The sequence below is a fragment of the Amorphotheca resinae genome, assembly GCF_003019875.1.
Source record: "Amorphotheca resinae ATCC 22711 unplaced genomic scaffold M430scaffold_11, whole genome shotgun sequence".
Lineage (NCBI taxonomy): Eukaryota > Fungi > Ascomycota > Leotiomycetes > Helotiales > Amorphothecaceae > Amorphotheca > Amorphotheca resinae.
The window spans coordinates 1,389,381-1,401,970 of NW_020194481.1; the positions used below are offsets into that span (position 1 = coordinate 1,389,381).

Genomic DNA, 12,590 nt, shown 5'->3' on the forward strand with positions numbered 1-12,590 from the left:
AATTTGGCACCATATAAATACCCATGTTTTACAGGGGTAACATAAGGTAGAAAGTAGATATACTTACCTTACACTGGCAAGACAGCGAAGGGTACTGATATTTCTCTCCAGCAGGCCTAACTACATTCTTCCACCACTACAAGCAGGAAAAGTCTAACAATATGGACGAAGAGCGACGCACCAACATTGCAACCGCGCTGCACCAATATCGCGAAACGGTATCGCAGCACAACTTCAACTTGCTTCGCATCATGATGGAATGCATGGAAGAGGAGCCCCTCCCGCCCCAGGTGCCAGCCAGCGTCGCCGAAAAGCTACACGTCCACGAACTCGGTCGATACCTTCGGTGCACCATTCCCGAATCCGTCAAGACGCCGCGCGATGTCCTCAACGACCATGTGCGCGCCGAGTTGACTGCTCGCTTGGACGGAGTACTGCACCGGCCAGTCAAGTGGGAACAGAGAGAGGAGTACTTCGCTGGCATCCAGACACGCATCGCAGAGAAGAACGTCGAGGTTACAGAATTTCCTCCGGCCGATTTAGAGTACCTATGTACGCTTGTCAGCGGCGTCACTGGTCCGGGACTGGGGACCCACCACACGGTGCAGCAGTTTGCTTTTGTATCTGCTATTGGAGATTATTCTCTGGAGGAAATGGTAGCAAGTGTCACGGTGCCCATTCGAGGGGACGAAGGAGGAGGGTACACTGAATGGACGGATGTTTGGGCGGACTGGGAAATTTCTATCGCGTTCAAGATTGGCGGTGGTGAACGCGGTTGGGGCGGCTCTTACGCCCTCTATTGCCGCAATGAGGGCAATGAACAATGGAAGTGGAGATATGGCGTTCATGATGAAGACTGGTGTAGCGATGTCTATGATAGCGTTGAGGAATTTCTTGGCTTCTACGCCCACTTCCGAGAAACGACGGAAGAACAGGTCAGGAAGAGCATGATATCTTTGAAAGGAATACTAGCACTACGTTGAAATCTATCATTCGATGATAAACAACTGACTTTAATTGCTTGTTTTATCTTATTTGTGTAAAGCTGGCCTCAAGTTTAGGATTGAGCATGCGAAGCGCGGTATCATTGCTTTGAATAAGGTTAGGGTCGGGCACTGAGCAAAAGATCGTGGCTAAATTGCATCGCTGTGGAAACTTATGCCATCATGTTCCATCGGGTTATAATAGGCCGTCCAGTCACAATGGAGAGATGTAAAAATGGCTACTTCTCAGTGCTTTCAGGTGTGCTGTAACAGTAGACTAGAAATCCAAGTCTATAAATTGATTACCTTTAATTAGTAAAGGATTGTGTTACAGAACAATAATGCTAGTCGTGGTGACTATCTTTGGTCACCTGACCTGAAATTACTACATATCTCCATCTACATATATACAACCCGGTGAGGGGACTTCGATCTCTCAGAACGTCCGGCACAGCCTGTGGTCCTCCATCTCGGTCCAGTACTCACTTCCGACTCCCGTGGCGGCGTAGAAGATGTGGTCTGGGTCGTATTTGTCCTTGATAGTGCGCAGTACCGCGTAGTTCTCGTTGTAGAACGTGTATTGGAAGTCCGGCTGGTTCGGGTCCGCCTCGTTAAGGTATGCGCCCCCTCCCGGGGTCATGGCCTCGAAGGGCGGAAGGAGCTCGTCTGTCATGATTCTCCGGTTGGCAACGTTGGTGTCCCAGTCTGAGTAGCTCCACGGCCTGGGGAATAGTTAGCGAGTTTGAAAGCTGAACTTGTGGAGGCCCGGGAAAGACTTACGTGCCGAAGACCAAATCTATGGCTGCAGTACGCCATACCGGGTTTACTGCGTTGATGGGATAGCCAGGTTTCTGGGTCGCGTTGACCGAGACACCCGAGATGACGGCCCCCTGATTGTTGACGTTCTGCATCGCAGCGACTAGAGCCGACGAATTCGACTCGACAATAGAGCGCGGAATCAGTCGACCTCCGAGCTGGTATTCGGTCACGTTGCTAGGCGGGTTCATCGTCTGGTAGGCGTCGTAGTATGTCGAGAACTCATCGATGTTGTATACTAGAATACGGTTAGCAGGCATTTCTTGATATACTCCTTTCGCTTCGTCTTTCTTTTCCTTCTCGAGAACTGCAGAAATGTCAAACATACTGTACGTCATGTTGTTTGCTTCCAACTCTTTGATTACTGGGTCGAGCAGCGACTGCAGCTGTTGCTTTGTGCCTCCAGGGATAGTGGTAGGTGTCATGAGAAAGGTCGTGTTCAACAGCATCCAGATGCTCACGCCACCTGCGTCCAAGATTGAAGGGAGAGTGGTGACGAAGGTCTCGACTACACCGTAGAATGTCTCCTGTGTCACGCCCGTGTTGAGGAAAGTCAGGTTAGCCGAAGCAGTCTGCCGTTCTGGATACACCTTGCTCGTCATGGACAGCACCACGCCATAAGTGCCGCCGCCGCCGCCAGCCAGAGCCCAATACAAGTCCGAATTGTTGGACTGCGAGGCGGTAACAAGCTCTCCTGTTCCAGTGACCACCTCCCATTCGAGGACCTGGTCTGCCGCGAGGCCAAAGGCGGACACGAGCTGCCCGTGGCCACCCCCCTGCGTATAACCACCTGCAATTCCGACAGTAGGGCAGTTGCCCGTCACCACCATCACGTCGTTGTCATGAGCTATCTCGTCAGCCTCGAATCCTTGGACGCCGGCACCAACTTTGATCGCCTTTCCGGTGTAGAATTGCGAGTTGTAATCTATGATTTCCATGTCTTTCAGGTGGTGAGTCCAAATGGCCACTGCACCCGCGCCGGTGGATTTGCCATTGTAGTCGTGCCCGGTGTTACGGATGACTAGACGGATGTTGTGGGCCTTGGTGAATGCGATGGTGTTTTGATAGTCCAAGGCCGAGGTCGCGTTCACAGCGTACTGGACGTAGGTGCCGACGACGCATTGGGCGTCCTTGGAAGTAAACGGATCACAGCTCTGGTTGGCATACCATGCGGACATGACGGAAGAAGAGGTCTGATAATGGGTTTCCGGGTAACCCCACACGTTCTGGACGGCAGCGCACTCTGACTGGCTGTAAGGCGTAAACTGGTCCACATGGCAGGCACTAGCAATTGGGACTGTCGCGATGAGCTTTCCGCCCAGCGTCTTGTTGAACTCGCTCCATTCTTCAGCGGTTGGCCAGTCGGCATCACCGGGGAAAGTGCGGCAGCGCGGTTGCTGTGGCTCTGAGAAATACCTCTTGAACAGCTGGGCTGGCGACGCAGGCGTGTATGCATTTTCCGTCAACGCGACGTAGCCCACGGCGAACAGAAGGACCACGAAGGCGAGCTGGCCCGCCATCTTCGCGGTTGGCCTACCAAGCACCGGCCGGATCAGCATTGGAACTCGGATTCCGTCTCCCACGGAGCTTTGCAGGGGTATTCAGGGGGCGGGGGAGATGGGGGAGATCCAAGAAGGGGGAGTAGGAGAGAAGACGCGTGGGAGAGGAGGGAGGAGATGGAGGAGAGAGGGAAGAGGGAGGAGAAGGAGAAGAGAAGGAGAAGAGAGAGACGAGACGATCAGAAGAGCAAAGAAAAGTAAAGAGCGACGAGTTGGAGGTTGGAATTGGAGGGACTCACGTGAGATTTAAGCGAGGGGGACGGAGAGACGGAGGAGAGTTAGTCCAGGCCGAAGCGACAGGGAATAGCACGGGATGGGGAAATTGGGGATTAGGTAAGCAACGCCACGTTTATATTTGACCGAAGGGGGACGGAGAGATTAAGATATCGTTAAGCCGTCCCTCAGTCGATGGTTGAGCCAGACCATCAATGATTCTTCTTCTATATAATTTCCACATACCGCCCACCTTCCCTCTGCAGCACGTCTCAGGGACGGCCACGTCTGGATCCGGGCAAAAGCGGCAACGGGCCCGGGAGACGCACCAGTAGCATTACCGGCGCCTCCCTCGTGCGCTCGCGCGGTTCAACGTCGCAGTACTACCGCATTCCACCGCTGCATGGCCAGAGTCGTAACACTGCAACGGTGGCGCTGTGCTTCTGCGGCGTAGTCAAGCCATCGGTTTCTGGGTCTCAGTGCACTGGCGTATGTGATGCCGCGCCGCTGAGACTGCGTGATAAAGGGTGAAATTCCCCTTATCCCACTCACCTGAACGGCTGTGCCTGGCGATAATCCCACTACCGGTCGACGCTAATGGCACTACTGCACGGGACTGGACCTCGGCACCGATCGACGCGGGACGGCATGCAGTAGCGCCATGCAGCCCTGCGGCACGGCCCACGGTGAAAGGTTCCTCCGGATACGAACTCCCGGAGGCGCTAAGCGAGGTACGGGCGTCCGTGCCAGGGTCCAATCGGTTAGCAGCCGCACTTGGAAGTCCCGTCTGCCGAGCGCCTCACTCACGGCACTGACCGCCGTACTGTTGAAAACCAAATACGCTAAGCATGGTTTTCAGGGGCACCTAGTGTCTTAATATCACCTCTAATATCGCTACTAGAGGACAGATTTCTCTCTAAAGAGACTTCTTAACAGTAGCCTTTCTGTATCTCTTTAGACAACTTAATATACATGAATCATCTACTTATTATACTAAAAACGTGTATCTTAACAGGTTATAAGCCCGGTCAGCTCTAGCCATTATATCTTTTAACCTTAACCTCTTAAGTCGCGTTTACTTAACAAAAGAAACCCTTATGCCTAAGAAGACATTCCTAAAACTAGATCTTAAAGACAGTGATCTTAGTAATACTTTATTTAAGTCTAAAGGACCTAAACGAGATTAAAGCCGAGAACTAAACAGCCCTATCTCTCTAACCGTTCTAGTTACTAACGAAGAGGTTAGAGAACTCTATAAGGACCTAACAGAAACGATTCCTAAAAGAAAGCTAGGGCACTAGAGTAAACTCCTAAAACCTAGAAGCCTAAGACTAAGCCTACTACTACTATTACCTCTACTAGACTTAAGACACGAAAGATTCTTAAGAACGATAGTAAGGACAAAGCCTAAACCTAGTATAGTAAGAAGGGTAACGCTTATACTACTACCTAGTATACGAGTAATAATAGAGGTACAAAGGGCATAGGATCGAATTAATCAGATCATTAATCCTAAAGGCATATACAATACAGACGACTTATAGAGTTAAGAGAAAGAAGAGAAAGAAGAGTAATTAGCTTATAGACCTGTCTTATTAGACAAGGAAGTAGAAAAGATCTCTAAGACTATAAGATCTAGGTCGTTAGATAAAATAGACCTGTTAGCCTATTAGAGTAACCTAAACCTAAATACATACAAGTAAAATCTAAACCTAAGCATTTAAACCTTTAATAGTAAAGAAGCTTCTTTTAGCCCTAAAGACCTAGAAAGGACATTATATAACAGACTAAAGAGAACACAAACTTAAAAGCGTTAACTAAAGACTTTTGTTAGAGATTAGTATTACAGGTAATATAGTAGAGAATTACAGTTAAGTAGCTAGCGAGTCGTAGTATACTTTAATTCGAATCTAAACTAATTCTTACCTTTCTTCCTTACCCTTACTCCTTAAGATATATGTATACTACCCGAGAACCTTAAGTAGCCTTAGTGTACTTATAGGTACGTAAGGCCCGTACATTCTTAATCCTACTCTTTTAAGTCTCTAATATTACCTCTCTCTCTTATAGCTCTGTCTTAGAGTCGTATAAGCTATACTAGATATAGCGCCTTTCTAGAGTTATATAGAACTTATACTAGATATAGCTAAGCTCTCTTTTTGTAACGCGTGCCTAGAATACGTAAGGGCCGTACTAGGTAAGCCTTATACCTCTTCTTATAGCTCTTACCCTATATATAGACTATTCTTACCCTAAAACCTTAAAATAATATAGTATAAATATAAGAAAGAAAGAATATCTCTTTCTTTTATCTACTCTTTGTCTTTATCTATACTTATAGTAGCGCGCCTATTACGCCGGATTCGCGCTAGCGCGTTCTTAATAAGCTATATAATAAAGGCTCTAGCCGCTCTTTACCTATAGTACTTTATTTACGTAAGAATTTATTTAATATAAAGAATTATTTATAAAGCCTTACTAAATGTTTATATTATATTATTAGTAAGTATCTTATAATATACTACTAAAGAAGAGTATATAAAGAGGTAAACTTTCCTTTTCTTACCTTCTTTTTCCTTTCTTTCTAAATTAAGCCGCCTTACCTCTTATACTTCTTTAGTACTGTCTTTTCTAAGCCTTTTCTTCTAAGCTATTACTTTACGCGTCGCGCCTTTCCTTATTCTCTTTTTAACCCCCTCTCTTACCTTATATAATACTACTCTACTATAGCTAACCTTACCTACTCTCGCGCTTATAGGGTATACTCTCGCGCCTTTCTTACGCTTACTACGTCTACTATATAAAGACATAAGTAGCTAAGCCTAGGCTTACTTATATTACTTAGACAGGTTAGACTAAGTATAACTAATGTACTACTAAGTATAAAGCTTGTTATAAGATCTTATAAGAGTTTATAGCTAAGCTTAACAAGTTACTTTTCTTATCTAATCGCGCTAAAGCTGTTATTATAGCTAATCCTGTCTCTACTTACTCTACGACCCTTAAGGTAAAGCTAGGGCCTTACTAGCGCTCTTTTACCTAGTAAATTAAGAGCTATTTTCGCTAAGCCTACCTCTAAGGCCTCTTATAGCCCTTATGTACTACTACTAAAGCTGTCTTAATTATAGTTAACGTACTATAAGGTCTCTACTACTTAATTAATGTTATTATAGACACTTATTAGTATAACGTAAGTATCTCTTTTGTTTTACTAGTACTTACTAACCTTAGTTAGTCTAACCTCTTACCTATTACTAAGACAGATCCTTATAATAGTAACAATAATAATAATAATAATAATAATATAAAGGATAACAAGGATAATAATAGTAATAATAAGTAGTTAGTCTAGTCTAGTAGTCTTAGGCTATATAGTCGTAAGGCTTATTTTACGCGTATGTGTTACTAGCGTATAACTAAGACTTGTTTTTACCTTTTTCCTTCTTTTTTTCTTTTTCTAAATTAATAACTATTCTTAACCTAACTACTTACTATAACCCGCGCCTTCTCTAGTGTTTCTCTTTTATAATACTACTTTAGTCTTTAATTAGTACTACCTCCTTATACTCTTAGACCGTGTCTATAGCGTTTCTAAGGTTTCTTACCGGCTCTTACGTATCGTCTATAAGAGTATACTTCTTTTATCTTACTAAGTATTACCTTCTTATAGCTTGTTCTTTATATACTAGAATTAATTCTACCTTAAACTCTTTCTACCCTTTTATAACGTCTAGGCTAAGTAGCTTTAACGTTACGCTAGCTCTATAGTAGTATAGCTCTAGTAAGGACATATAAAATATAAGGTAGATTTTAAATACTAAAAGTAACTTAAGCTTATAGGCTAACTTATTTAACGTAATATAAGTAACTTTAAAAAGGCTAAGGTAGTAATCTAATAGCTTCTTGTTAGGCCTAGTAACTTAGAGGTGTTTAGTTAAGAGTATTACCTTATTACTTACTTAAAAGGGCATAAGTTTACGTTTCTTATTATAGAATCTCTTTTATACTTTAATAGTATTATACTAGTATTTATCTAGCGCTACTCTCTCTTTCTTAATCTACTTTACCTTCTTATGTACTACTACTACCTCTTCCTTTATAATGTCGTCCTTAACATTAACCCGGATCTCTAGTAAGAATCTATATAGTATATAGAATAAGGTTACCCTTATTAAAGAGTATACACTATTATTATATATAAATTTAGCTAAGGCAAGCTTTAATACCTAGTCGTCTTACTTATATATCGCGTATACTTAAAGGTAATGTTTAATAGTCTAGTTTTATACCTTAGTCTAACTGTTACTCTATAAGTAAAAGATAGTACTAAGCTAGCGTCTTACCTTTAAGTAAAAACATAAGGAGGCCTAAAACTTACTTATAAACTAAGGGCCCTTATCTAATACAATCTTCTCTAAAGTCTTAAAATCCTTAACTATATAGTATATAAAGAGTTTTACTAGCTATAAGGCTGTAATTGTCTTATAGTATAAGATATAGTACGCTACCTTTATATACTTGTTAACAACTATAAGACATAAGTTAAATACCTTTTTATTAAACTTACTTAAGGGTAGGCCTATAATAAAATCTATTAAAATCTACGCCTAAGGCCTTGTTAGCCGTTCTAGTAGTACTAACCTACTATATAGCTAGTACCTCTTAGGTTTAGTCCTTTAGTAGACTATATAAGTCTTAACTTATTCTTTAATATTATAGTATATACCTTACTAAAAGTATTTATACTAAAGAAGCTCTAGTGTCTTAGTAGTACTAAAGTACCTTACTATTAGGTCGTTATAGTTAATCGTAAAGATCTTACTCTTTAAGGCTTTACTTTTTAGAATATAGACCTAGCTATCGTACTAAAGTAGACCTGTTAAGTTAACGTACTACCTTAAGTAGTTATCTCTTTTATTCTTAAGTTCCTTACTTACGTTATCTCTTATAATATTACCTTAAATTTAGGTATCTAGGCTTTATTACCCTTCTTTTATCTTATTACTAAGGCCTTATAGGCTCCTTATAGTAGTCTTACTACTACTAAGGCCTTATCGCCCTCTTAAGGTAGTCTTACTATTACTAAGGCCTTGTCGCCTCTTTATAGTACTAGTACGTACCTTACGTATTAGTATTAATTCTTATCTTTTTCTTTAAATAAAAGCGTCTTCTTATTAAGTATTCTAGATTAAGTTAGTTATTAATTCTAATAGTACGTTATATACTGTTTTAAGGCCTACTACTAACCTAGTAGACTCTTATAAGACAAGGTGTCTATAGTTACTAGTCTTAGTAATAAGGTTAAGCTAGGTCTTAGCTACGTTACACGTACTTAACGGCCTTATAGTGTCTTACTTAGTCTATAGCTACTAACGCTTAGGTTAGCCTAAGACATCTTGTCTTACTTAAGGGTCCTTACCTTTTAAGAGTTCTAGAGATCTTGCCCTTATAACTAAGATCTATTACTCTTTTATTATAGCGCTAGTAACTCTTATTAAGAGTACGCCTCTTAGCTTCTCTCTTAGGGCTAAGAGTAAGTCTTACCTAATCTTATTAGTACTAGACTTATAGTCTAAGCGCCTTAATAGGCTGTTAGTAAGGTTACTCTTACTTAGCTAGTACTTAATACTAAAATCAAACTTAGCTAGCTTTTAGACCTAACGTACTTATCTCTTATTTAGCTTTTTCTTTTTTATAAACTGTTTTAGGTTATTATAGTCTGTCTTAACTATTACTAGTATAGAGGTATAGCTAAGGTAGTGTCTCTAGTACTTAAACGCTATAATAATTACTAGTATCTCTTAGTTATAGGTTAGGTAGACCTATTATACTAGGTTTAGCTTCTTTAAGTAAAAGGTAATAAAGTACTACTACTTTATGTTCCTTTAGCTAATAAGTTATAACAAAACCTTAGCTATAGTAAACTAGGATATATTAGTCTTAATAAGCGTAGGTAACCTTAGCGTAAAGTAGGTAAGTATTAGAGTAGTTATAAATACCTCTTTTAGCTTATTAAATATACGTTACGCTTTCTTTCTAAATACTAGAGGCCTTACCTTCTTGCCTTAATTTATACTCTTTAAGAGGTTAGTAAGTAGTACTATTAGCCGTAAGTAGCCTTTAATAAACTAGTAGTAAAAGTTTATAAAACCTAAAAACACCTAAATATCCTAAAAAGTATATAGTACTAGCTACTCTTTAATTATAGAGACCTAGCTTAACTCTATTAATACTTTCTTAGTTAAAACAATAAAACCTAAGAACTCTATAGACTAAGTATTAAAATCGTATTTCTTAAGGTTAATATAGAGGTTATACTATTATAACTATTTAAGTACTTAGTATATATACGTTATGTAGTCTTCTACCTTCTTTAAAAAGATTAGAATGTCGTCTAAGTAGATTACGTAAGTAACGTCTACTAGGCCTACTAGCGCCTCGTTAATATACTACTAGAACGTAGCTAGTACGTTATATAATCTAAAAGGTATAACGTAATACTTAAAATAGCTATATTATATATAAAACGCTGTCTTTTACTTATTACTAGGCTAAATATAAATATAGTAGTAAGTATCTTTTAGGTTAAGCTTTATAAAGACTACAGCTCTCTTAAGCTAATCTAGCGTCTTACTAATTAGTAGTAAAGGCGTCTAATTCTTAATAGTAATCTTGTTTAGTACCTAGTAGTTAATGTAAAGGCGTAGGCCCTTATCTTTCTTTAGTATAAACATAATAAGTATACCTACTAGACTATAAGACCTTCTAATCTAGCCCCTTTTTAACTTGTCCTCTAAGTATTCTTATAATACCTTTATTTCTTTCTTTACTAGTAGGTAAAGTAGTCCTTATAGCGGCTTAGTACTAGGTTCTAGCTTAATTATGTACTAAGCCTTGTTTTTATCTAGAAGCCTCTCTACCTCTTTATTACTAAACACGCGTACAAAATCCTTATACTTAGTAGGTATACGTAACGCTATTAACACGCTATTACTAAGTATAGCTACTATAAGAGGGCTACTATAACCTTTCTTAAAGAACGCCTTAAATAGTAGTGTATCTTCTTCTTTTTTTAAGACTTATATAAATTCCTTAGGTTTTATAATCTTTACGCCTTTATGTCTTTAGTAATACTCTTATATCTTAGTAACAAAATTAATCTTAGGGTTTACCTTATAAAGCTATAAGTACCTAAGTACTATTAAGTATGCCTCTAGGTTTACGGCTAAGAACTTATACGTGTCTTCTTAGGTCTTACCCTTTAAGTTAGTAGTACTTACTAAGACCTAATACTCCTTAAAGACAAAAATTAAGTTATTGTCGACTATCTAAAGCTATAAATATAAGAAGGTAGTGTTTTTATTATACTACTTATACTTAACTATAAGAAACTAAAAGACTATATTAGTCTTTACCTTACTATTAATTAGACCCTATACTTTCTTTATCCTCTTCTAGCTATCTTATACCTTAATAGCGATAAGAAGGCGTATCCTTAGCTACTCTTTATAATCTAACTACCTTCTTTTATTAGAGAGGCCTAAGTTAATTAAGGTAACTATCCTTAGGCCTTCTCTTTTTCTAAGTTAGTACGCTTATCGGCCCTCTTAAGGTAGGCTAAGGCTATATAGCCCTTTTCTTTATAGACGTAGTAGACGACCTCTAGGTATGTCTCTAGTATAGATATAGACCTATAATCCCTTATATAATACCTCTTTCCTTTATACTTATAGTATTCTAGGTATAGGCCTAGGTTTAAGCTAGATTATAATAGCGTATTATTAACGCTTATACTAAGGTATTAAGAACGTAAGTCTTGTAAGCCTCTTCTTTTCCCTAAATGTTCCTTAGATATAAAGCGGCTCTATTAACGTACTAAGTACTTACTACGTCCTTACTAGTACTCTTTAGATAAGGACTAACTCTTTTAACGACTTGTATATTTACTATATCCTTACTAGCGCCCCTTTATACACTTGTCGTTATTAGAATCCTAACCTACTATACTTCTCTAGATCTAAGTTACTACTATAATAAGTTCCTTATAGGTCTATAAAAGCTCGTACTTAGCGACCTTAACTTAAAGCTCTTATATTAGCTTAGTAAAAAGAATATTTATCCTAGTCTCTTTAGATTTAGAAGAGAGTTATTTCTTAAGGAGCTTTAAGTATTAGACAAACGACTAGATAGATTGTCTTAAGTAAAGTACTACCTTCTTATACTAGCTAAGTACCTTTAACTTTACTATTTCTAGGCTACTTAAGTAAGATAGTATAACTCTCTTAAAACCGTACTATATCTTAGTATCCTCTCTTTACTCTTACTCTTTACGTATTTATATAGATTAAGGGGTCTTCTTTAAGTATAGTATAGCGTATATAATTTTACTCTCTTTTATTATATAGATATTAAGGCTTATACAAAACTCTATCTTATAAGTATATATAAAGTCGTTATATTCTAAGATATTCTTACTTATAAAGGGTTTTAAGGCTAAGGCTTATTATTACTTAACTATTATTGTCGTAAATACTAGTAGTCTTAAGGGTATTACTAGGTGTCTTCTTATAGACTCTATAGCCTTATTATAGATACTGTCTTGTTCTTAGATCGTGTCTTTAGCCTTGTCTTTAGGTACATAAAGGTATAAAGAGAGATACTAGCTCCTTATACACTCTTTCTTAATAAGCTATTAGAGCGACTTTTCTTAGGCCTTACGCTTTTCTTTATCCCTCTCTTTATTTAGTTACTTAAGTTCCTTATTACGTTTCTAGGCTTTTACAAGTTACGCTTATAGCCTTTTAACTTAACTAAGTGTTACTAACTCGTTACTAGCGTCTCTTACTCTCTAATCCTACTCTTGCCTAACTACTATATAGCTTGCCTATATTATAGTAAGAGTTCCTTTACTAGGGTTTTCTTTACTAGTAGCTCTTTTTATAAGAGTCCTTTAAGTATCTCTTTCTAAACGACTAAGTACTATAACTATAATAAGCTACCTCCTTAATAAGAAGAAGAA

The 12,590-nt window shown here is 39.2% G+C and overlaps 3 protein-coding genes across 3 annotated transcripts; 1 reads left to right on the forward strand and 2 right to left on the reverse strand.

Annotated features, from left to right (window-relative positions):
• Positions 1–161: 161 nt before the first annotated feature.
• M430DRAFT_30836 (hypothetical protein) lies at positions 162–983 on the forward strand (the record flags this gene model as incomplete). Its single annotated transcript, XM_024865984.1, has 1 exon — positions 162–983. The coding sequence occupies one exon, from the start codon at positions 162–164 to the stop codon at positions 981–983; it is 822 nt and encodes a 273-aa protein (XP_024718140.1).
• A 419-nt stretch (positions 984–1,402) lies between these two features.
• Positions 1,403–3,559, reverse strand: M430DRAFT_37086 (hypothetical protein). Its single transcript, XM_024867048.1, has 3 exons — positions 2,128–3,559; positions 1,764–2,037; positions 1,403–1,705 (listed from the first exon to the last, which is right to left on the reverse strand). The coding sequence occupies exons 1-3, from the start codon at positions 3,317–3,319 to the stop codon at positions 1,420–1,422; spliced, it is 1,752 nt and encodes a 583-aa protein (XP_024718141.1). The 5' UTR covers positions 3,320–3,559; the 3' UTR covers positions 1,403–1,419.
• Positions 3,560–7,284: 3,725 nt separating this feature from the next.
• On the reverse strand, positions 7,285–7,485 carry M430DRAFT_108017 (hypothetical protein; the record flags this gene model as incomplete). Its single annotated transcript, XM_024861187.1, has 1 exon — positions 7,285–7,485. A coding segment is annotated over one exon (201 nt), but the record flags the coding sequence as incomplete, so codon positions are not given.
• Positions 7,486–12,590: the final 5,105 nt, after the last annotated feature.

Excerpts from the sequence above, each read along its gene's own strand:
- M430DRAFT_37086 (XM_024867048.1), bottom strand. The coding sequence starts at position 3,319 with ATGGCGGGCCAGCTCGCCTTCGTGGTCCTTCTGTTCGCCGTGGGCTAC. Across the intron at positions 2,038-2,127 it reads AGCAAACAACATGACGTACA|TATACAACATCGATGAGTTC; the intron begins GTATGTTTGACA and ends ACCGTATTCTAG. Across the intron at positions 1,706-1,763 it reads ATAGATTTGGTCTTCGGCAC|GCCGTGGAGCTACTCAGACT; the intron begins GTAAGTCTTTCC and ends ACTATTCCCCAG.